At 30.3% G+C, this 9658-nt stretch overlaps 2 protein-coding genes across 2 annotated transcripts; both read left to right on the forward strand.

Moving 5' to 3' along the window:
* Positions 1–2519: 2519 nt before the first annotated feature.
* On the forward strand, positions 2520–4163 carry LOC114387450 (proline-rich protein 4-like). Its single transcript, XM_028347646.1, has 2 exons — positions 2520–2706; positions 3457–4163. The coding sequence occupies exons 1-2, from the start codon at positions 2595–2597 to the stop codon at positions 3939–3941; spliced, it is 597 nt and encodes a 198-aa protein (XP_028203447.1). The 5' UTR covers positions 2520–2594; the 3' UTR covers positions 3942–4163.
* A 3293-nt stretch (positions 4164–7456) lies between these two features.
* On the forward strand, positions 7457–9127 carry LOC114387479 (proline-rich protein 4-like). The gene is made up of 2 exons (XM_028347672.1): positions 7457–7641; positions 8392–9127. The coding sequence occupies exons 1-2, from the start codon at positions 7533–7535 to the stop codon at positions 8874–8876; spliced, it is 594 nt and encodes a 197-aa protein (XP_028203473.1). The 5' UTR covers positions 7457–7532; the 3' UTR covers positions 8877–9127.
* Positions 9128–9658: the final 531 nt, after the last annotated feature.

Genomic DNA, 9658 nt, shown 5'->3' on the forward strand with positions numbered 1-9658 from the left:
AACCTTAAGAAGCAAAATATGGTTGCAAGGTCCAGAGCTGAAGCAAAATATCAAGCTATGACTCTCACTACTTATGAAGGTATATTGAGTTCAATCAAGAAATATGCAAACCCCTAGTAGTGGAATACCTGTTGGAGTAGTGATCAATGCCGGGAAATTGATGACGTCTATCCCTTGGTCATCGAACTTGTACTAGAGATGGTAGTTGTCTGCAAATATCAAAAAGACTCGATGTCATGCTACAGAGGGAAAATGGTGGAAGGTATTATACCAATTTATAGGGCCTATGTCAACAATTATTGTTTGTCAATAGAAAATGATGCTAAGGTTGACAAGTATATGAAATATACGGTGCAGAGTTTGGAGAACAAGATTAGGTCTCTATTTTAGCCGAAGCAGAGGAAAGGTAGTAGCATTAAATAGGCACACTTGATTAGTAAAATAAAAGAAGTCAGACATCAATTTCGCTTGACTCTAGCTTCTCTATAATGCTTTTCCTTGTACTTGCAATTACAGACCTGACTGTAGCTACTCTATAATGCTTTTCGCTTGACTCTAGTTGCTCTATAATGTTTGGAGAACAACTACTACTACTAACAATTACAGACCTGACTCTATTGAATCTGTATTGATGACTTTGCCTTCAATTTCATCAAGTATAGTCAGTGCCTGAATGGAGAAACAGGTAGTTCTATCTAGCTCTGTACTTGGTCTTAAGATTCCAAAGCTAAGTAAATATTAATTCTTGTGCAAAACTAAACAATATCTAGTCAGTCAAATGGGATGTTTCCCTTAGTACTATGGCAAAGGGTTTGTTGTGTCCAGTGTTTTATGCCAAACCCTTTGTAAAGTAAATGTGAGGTTAATTGCATAAAAAAGTGAAATAAAGCTCAGAGTAGGCAATCCTATCTTAAATCTTACCCTTTCCTTGATGTCACCCAAAGTCGGCAAGTACAGCTTATAGAATTCCTCTCTGAATGCAACCACAAACCTAAATAAACTTTAGAAACCACCAAGAATAAGACAATTAGGATTCGTTTGATTTGTATAAATTTAAGGGACAACACAACAAAATATTACATATGCATACATTCAAACTTTATTGACTCACTAATCTTATATTTCCTCGATGTGGGTGTCAGACAGAAACCAAACTAGGATACATCTACTATTTTTTTGCTTTTATATATGTGAGGGATTCGAAGAGTGTCAAGATACCTATACTACATTATAGTATTTTCACTTTTAAAGGACTAAAGACGAATAATTGACCATTATCATGTATAGGGATAACAACATTTTAGGCCTTCACTGTGTTTTGTTCGAAATCCTTGGGTCTATAAAAACCCTCAACTAATTATAGGGAAAAAAACTATTCATATGGAACTAATTTATTTTCAAAGTTTCGGACTATACAAGTTTGACACAAACATTCGAAGAATCGATAAGTTGTCAGGATTGAGAGTGAATGGAAACCATATTCCTTATGCACACAATGTTGTTGTAGTGACGTACCTCAATCACGACAGAGACAAACTCGTTTGCGGTAGTTGCAGCTTCAACGACAATCACAGGCTCAGGAAAAAGGAGAAAGGAGAAAGGAGAAAAGGGTTTGAGCGCGCGGGGGCCAAAATGAATTTGTGTTTTAATTTATGAAAAGAACAACATTGATTTTTTTAACATAACTAATGTTAACATGAAGTACTTAAGATCGGTTTTTTAAAACCCGATGTTAACCTCAAGTACTTAACATCGACTTTATAAGGATCGATGTTGACCTCATATAGTTAACATCGAGTTTTAAAAAACCGATGTTAACTACTTGATATTAACATCGGTTATTTAAATTTAAATAACCGATGTTAATCTCAAGTAGTTAACATTGATTTTGACAAAACCGATATTAACTAACTCAACTTATTTACGAAAATATCATCGTACTTTTCTTAACATCGAGTTTTTAAAAAATCAATGTTAATCGTGCGATGTTAAATCTATATTTTATAATAGTAATAATATATATATATATATATCAGTCATTATTGATTATACCACAAGTATAACACTCTTAATCAATCAATTTTTGCGATCCTCACACAATAAAAGTTCTCTCTTCCACACTTTCTCCCTCTGTCGCTTGCACCTATTGCTCAGATACCTTTATCGAATATGCATGCATGTAGTTAACCTTTCATTGTAAATCTTTACGTTACTTACACATTTTCACTCCATGATATATACTACAATGGCGTGTCATGCTATATTATTTGAAGATTACCAACCATAAAAGAAAAGAAACACCTAAAATGGAAGGCTCATTCAATGGCAGGGAGCCATGAATAATCTCAGCAACTATAACGGTGTTAAACGCGGTCTCTAAACACACCTCCAACCACCAATAATAATCACTGACCAAATCTGAAATCTCGGAGTGCATTTCAAAAAAGAAAGTAATGACCAATAGAGCCATGAATGTACAATTAGTCCCAAGCTAGGTATTATAAATAATGAGAGTATGTGACAAGACTAACTCAGGCCTTCAAATATTTTCCTTTTTAGCTTTGATTAGAGTGGCCTAGTTGTTGTTTTTCTCAATGAGAAGGGCTTCCACTATGCATTGCGCACTTTGGCGCTTCTGTGTTCCCTTGTTGCTACTTGCTAGCTTCAGTTATGCACCTTTTGCTTTGGCGACAACTGAAATTTCAGGTCTGTGGCTCATCCTATTACTCATACATTCATTTTGTTATACATTAGTTTATGAAATATGATGTTTCTTTGTGTTAGTCCTTAATAAAAAAAAATTATTCATTTTAATATTTACATTTAACAAAACAGTATAATCTCTAATCTAAGGACTAAAAAAGATTAAATTTAAATATGGGTTAATTTTAAAAAAAGTGTGGTAATACCAAAAAGTATATATAAGTGGCCGTAGTAGTTAGTACCTATATATGATCAGGTGTAGAAGATTAGATCCATATACTTGTCATGCATATAATTAGAAATGAAAATTTGTATTATTCATGAAGTACTGTACGAATGTCGCTGGCCTTCGTTTCAAGTAAAAATTAAGATCGACCCTTCATACACAAGATTCAGCCAATGAAGGGTGCTATTAATTACTCTGACAGATTTTATTGTCTTCTGAATTCAATTCAATCATTTATCTTGGCATGCAGTATATGCGTGTGGAATTAACTTGTGGTCTTCAGCGTGGCTCCCATACATAGACCATGCATAGTCCCCACAAAAATATTTTTGAAAATAACTATGGGGATCCAGTACCTACCTGGTAGCTAGTTTTGGTCATTATATAGCTATTATGATTGGCGATGAATTTTTCATTTTATTTTTATATATTTTTCTCTATCAACACTTGAAAAATATCAAATTTACTGGGTATTACAAAAATATTTACTGTGTTTAACTTATATTTTCTTGTTTCTTATTATGTAGGGAATGAAGTGAACACTGATGGAAAGGTTTTAAATGAAGAGTTAGCAAAACCTAATCTACAAGGACATGATGAAGAAGCAAAGTTTAAAGGATTTATTCCAAAGCCAATTCCCATAGTGAAGCCTATTCCAAAACCATTTCCCATCATTAAGCCTATTCCAAAGATAATTCCTATTGCTAAACCTATTCCTATTCCGATTTATAAGCCTATATCAAAATCAATTCCCATTATTAAGCCTGTTCCAAAGATAATTCCCATTATTAAACCAATTCCAATTATTAAACCTGTACCAAAACCAATTCCCATTATTAAGCCTGTCCCAAAACCATTTATAGTGAAAAAGCCTATCCCTGTTGAGTCGGAGGAATTTCTAAAACCAAAGCCTTTCTTCAAAAAGCCTATTCCTAAACTACCACTTCACCCTAAATTCAAGAAACCAATTCTACCACCATTGCCAATTCACAAGCCAATTCCAACTCCATAAGAGGATAATACTCTATATCTCGAGCTATATAGTTATCCGTTCCATTTCTAATGCCTTTATAAGTAAAGCTGCATCGTATCTCAATTAAATTTCGTACTCTTCTCGTATTCTGTAATGGAAAATAAGTAGTTGATGCTCTCTGTTCAATGAAGTTCTCGGTGTTATCATGTGTAGATCGATTATATTAATGCAAGAGATTGTATGTGCAGTTATTAGTTATTATTTAAATAATGTTTTTTAATAGTTTTTCAGTTTTATATTTTATGAATATATACTTAATTGTGAGAGAGAGTGGGGCTCATCGATAAATGTAGCAATTTCTGCGAGAGATATATCTTAACAGTTACATTTATCATGAATAATATTACGACAAGTAAATCACTAAATTAGTTCTTAAAATTGTATAGTTCAAATCAAACATTTCATTTAGTAAGATTTTAAAAGCCCTCTGTTAGTCCTTCAGTTTATAATAAAAGCAAAAGAAAATTCCTCTTCTGTAATATTTTATCATTATATCATTTTGCACTAAAAAGAACTAAAGTGAAAAAAATTTGCAAGAAAATAAAATCAGTAAATTTTTTTTTGTCAAATTAGGGGATTGACAAAATTAATTAATTTATAAAATCAAATAAAACTTACACAAATATTACTAAAAAGAAAAAAAAACATCAATTCATAGTTTCCTGACAATAAATATATGTATATTTGTTTATTTTGTACTTTTTACTACAAATATATGTATATTTATTTATTTTGTACTTTTTTGTTTGTTAAAAGCATTTAATAGTAAAGTTTAATTGTAACGGGTTGACCCTGTTCGAGAAGGAGGTGGTGAAGGTGGAGAAGAAGGGGACCGAGTGGGTGGTTGAAATTAGAAGTGTTATTTCTCATCTAATTAATAATACAACACATCTCATATAACTTTTAGAATGTTGGGATTCAATTCCAAATGTTGGGATTCAATCAACCAATCTAATTTGATTGTAGCAGGTAATCATCAAACTTAATCACATGTTTTCTATTCATGTAAAGAGAAATTACTGTATAAAGATGAATAGAACCCCTTTGTGTTCTCATACTCAAAATCTTGATGAAAACTAAGCTGTGGAAGTGTACCTGGATTAACCATAGTGGAATGATGATGAAAAGTTGATCAGAAGATTGATTTTATGACCTTTCAAATATAGAGAGTCTTTCTTTTTCTTCTTCTCTGAAAGTTTTCTCTTTCTGACGTGTACATGTTGGGTTGACTTAAGTTGCTCTCTACAAATGGGGACCATAACCCCTTAATTTGACCCCTCATCAAATTAATAATATCACTCGTATCTACACAATTAACCTTTCATGACATCCTCTAGTCATATTTTTATATTGATTAGACAATTTTAATATTTTGGCTAATTATATAATGACCCTAACTCATCAAATTATGTGATATAGACCCAAAATTGCTACTATAAAAAACTTCTAATTTTTAATTTAAAGCATAAAAGTCTGAAATATTTACGTTGTCACCTAAGAAAAAAATTCATAGACTACGTTTTGGCCTAACTTATTTAGAAGATGATCAAAAGTACAAAATGAAAATTATTACACTGTCAAGTATTTCAGTCTTATAAAGTTACTTTTATGTTTAATATAAATACTTTCTTGTGACAAAAATAATATTTGTTTTAATAATCATGTCGTGAGTTTGCTTCTGTTTTGTAGATTATATTCCCTTTTAAAAGTACTGAAACAAGATTGAGCAAAGGTGTTCCCACTGAAAGTTGCCCTACATTTTATCATATAAGCAGTCTTTCAGAGGTGGAAACTTTTTGTTTGTAAAAACATTTGATATTTGAATACAGACTCAGACTCATAGGTACAAGATTATTCTAATTATGCATGTATATATACAATTGCATTGCATATATATATATATATATATATATATATATATATATATATATATATATATATATATATATTACCAAAAGAAATCTCTCTCTCTTGGTTATTTAAAGATATCCATAAATTTTAAAATGACAATTGAGAGAGGTTGTTGATAAACTAAGAGGGTCAATAATTGAGTGCCTACAAGAAGAACATAAAGACATTTTTATTTAACTTGAGGTCCAATTCCTATTATTTTCATGAAGAAATAATTCTTCACCTACAGATCAAATTCATGATTTGACAGAGGGATCTCAAGATGACAAAGCCTTCTCCAGCCTTGTTCTTTTGTTGGTGCAATTGTCTTTTATTGGACAAACTGTCATCCCAAAAACCATCAAGGAGAAGATCCTTAGCTATCTAATATATTACTTTAAATTAATTTTTTCTATTTGTTATTTACTTTAAATTTTATTTGCAAAATGTGGTATATTTTAGTCAAAAGGTGATTATTTCCTTTAAATTCACAGAAAAAGTCATACAAATTTTGTATATTTTATGAGTATTATATTTTGTTTTGAAAGAAAAACTTAATATATCCTGTAGATTTTTAACAAAAATAATTTACAAATAGGTTCTCTAACATTTTGTATTCACCGAAAGTATAAAAGTCATAAAAAAAACCATGAAAAGTCTTATTAATAAAGTGGAAAGATCTATTATAATATCATAAAAAGGTAATTAATAAAATAGTAATTAACATTTAAATTATATAATTAAGAGTTTAATGCATATTCGCATATATACTGTCAATTTAACATTTGTGTTATTATTGCTATGGTGATTTGTTATTAAATCATTATATAAAATACGTTACACTTGTAATGTATAACTTATTTTCTTTTTAATTAAATATTGAAAATTATGCATAAAAATGATACCATTAAAACTAGTATATTTAATTTATATCTTATAATTTTAAATATTTTGGCAAGCTATGCTATTGGTGGTTACTGTTTATTTATGGTTAATTCGATAACTTCTTCATCGGTGACCCTAATAATATATATATATATATATATATATATATATATATATATATATATATATATATATATATATATATATATATATATATATATATATATATATATATATATATATATATCAGTCATTATTGGTTATACCATCAGTATAACACTCTTAATCAATCAATTTCTGCGATCCTCACACAGTAAAAGTTCTCTCTCGCTTGCACCTATTGCTCAGATACCTTTATCGAATATGCATGCATATAGTTAACCTTTCATTGTAAATCTTTACGTTACTTACACAGTTACACTCCATGATATATACTACAATGGCGTGTCATGCTATATTATTTGAAGATTACCAACCATAAAAGAAAAGAAACACCTAAAATAGAAGGCTCATTCAATGGAAGGGAGCCATGAATAATCTCAGCAACTATAACGGTGTTAAACGCGATCTCTCTAAACACACCTCCAACCACTCCCAATAATAATAATCACTGACCAAATCTGAAATCTCGGAGTGCATTTCAAAAAGAAAGTAATGACCAGTAGAGCCATGAATGTACAATTAGTCCCAAGCTAGGTATTATAAATAATGAGAGTATGTGACAAGAGTAATTCAAGCCTTCAAATATTTTCCTTTTTAGCTTTGATTAGAGTGGCCTAGTTGTTGTTTTTCTCAATGAGAAGGGCTTCCACTATGCATTGCGCACTTTGGCGCTTCTGTGTTCCCTTGTTGCTACTTGCTAGCTTCAGTTATGCTCCTTTTGTTTTGGCCACTGAAATTTCAGGTCTGTCGCTCATCCTATTACTCACACATATTCATTTTGTTATACATTATTTTATGAAATATGATGTTTCTTTGTGTTAGTCCTTAATAAAATAAATTATTCATTTTAATATTTACATTTGCCAAAACAGTATAATTTCTAATCTAAGGACTTAAAAAGATTAAATTTAAATATGGGTTAATATTAAAAAAAGTGTGGTAATATATACCAAAAAGTATATACAAGTGGCCGTAGTAGTTAGTACCTAGATATGATCAGGTGTAGAAGATTAGAATGAAAATTTGTATTATTCATGAAGTACTGTACGAATGTCGCTGGCCTACGTTTCAAGTAAAAATTAAGATCTACCCTTCATACACAAGATTCAGCCAACGAAGGGTGCTTTTAATTACTCTGACAGATTTTATTGCATGTCTTCCGAATTCAATTCAATCATTTATCTTGGCATGCAGTATATGCGTGTGGAATTAACTTGTGGTCTATTGTTGAGCGTGGCTCCCATACATAGACCTTGCATACTCCCCACAAAAATATTTTGAAAAGAACTATGGGGATCCATGCCAGTACCTACCTGGTACCTAGTTTTCTTCATTATATAGCTATTATGATTGGCGATGAATTTTTCATTATATTTAATTTTGTATTTATATATTTTTTTCTCTATCAACACTTGAAAAATATCAAATTTACTGGGTATTACAAAAGTATTTACCGTGTTTAACTTATATTTTCTTGTTTCTTATTATGTAGGGAATGAAGTGAACACTGACGGAAAGGTTTTAAATGAAGAGTTAGCAAAACCTAATCTACAAGGACATGATGAAGAAGCAAAGTTTAAAGGATTTATTCCAAAGCCAATTCCCATAGTGAAGCCTATTCCAAAACCATTTCCCATCATTAAGCCTATTCCAAAGATAATTCCTATCGCTAAACCTATTCCTATTCCGATTTATAAGCCTATATCAAAATCAATTCCCATTATTAAGCCTGTTCCAAAAATAATTCCCATTATTAAACCAATTCCAATTATTAAACCTGTACCAAAACCAATTCCCATTGTTAAGCCTGTCCCAAAACCATTTATAGTGAAAAAGCCTATCCCTGTTGAGTCGGAGGAATTTCTAAAACCTAAGCCTTTCTTCAAAAAGCCTTTTCCTAAACTACCACTTCACCCTAAATTCAAGAAACCAATTCTACCACCATTGCCAATTCACAAGCCAATTCCAACTCCATAAGAGGATATATAATACTCTATATCTCGAACTATAAAGTTATCCGTTCCATTTCTAATGCCGTTATAAGTAAAGCTACATCGTATCTCAATTAAATTTCATACTCCTCTCGTGTACTGCATGTAATGGAAAATAAGTAGTTGATGCTCTCTGTTCAATGAAGTTCTCGGTGTTATCATTTGTAGATCGATTATATTAATGCAAGAGATTGTATCTGCAGTTATTCCTTATTATTTAAATAATGTTTTTAAATAGTTTTTCAGTTTTATATTTTATGAATCTATACTTAATTGTGTGAGAGAGTAATGTAGCAATTTCTGCGAGAGATATATCTTAACAGTTACATTTATCATGAACAATATTACGACAAGTAAATCACTAAATTAATTCTTGAAATTGTATAGTTCAAATCAAACATTTCATTTAGTAAGATTTTAAAAGCCCTTAGTCCTTCAGTTTATAATAAAAGAAAAAGAAAATTCATCTTCTGTAATATTTTATCATTATATCATTTTGCACTAAAAAGAACTAAAGTGAAATTTTTTTGCAAGAAATTAAAATCAGTAAAAAGAACATTTTGTCAAATTAGGGGATTGACAAAATTCATTAATTTATAAAATCAAATCAAACTTACCCAATATTACTAAAAAGAAAAAAAAAACATCAATTCATATTTTCCTTACGATAAATATATGTATATTTGTTTATTTTGTACTTTTTACTACAAATATATGTATATTTGTTTATTTTGTACTTTTTTGTTTGTTAAAAGCATTTAATAGTAA

Source organism: Glycine soja, chromosome 15 (assembly GCF_004193775.1).
Source record: "Glycine soja cultivar W05 chromosome 15, ASM419377v2, whole genome shotgun sequence".
Lineage (NCBI taxonomy): Eukaryota > Viridiplantae > Streptophyta > Magnoliopsida > Fabales > Fabaceae > Glycine > Glycine soja.

Coding starts and splice junctions, on each gene's coding strand:
- LOC114387450 (XM_028347646.1), top strand. CDS start 2,595: ATGAGAAGGGCTTCCACTATGCATTGCGCACTTTGGCGCTTCTGTGTT. Junction 2,707..3,456: donor GGCGACAACTGAAATTTCAG/GTCTGTGGCTCA, acceptor CTTATTATGTAG/GGAATGAAGTGAACACTGAT.
- LOC114387479 (XM_028347672.1), top strand. CDS start 7,533: ATGAGAAGGGCTTCCACTATGCATTGCGCACTTTGGCGCTTCTGTGTT. Junction 7,642..8,391: donor TTTGGCCACTGAAATTTCAG/GTCTGTCGCTCA, acceptor CTTATTATGTAG/GGAATGAAGTGAACACTGAC.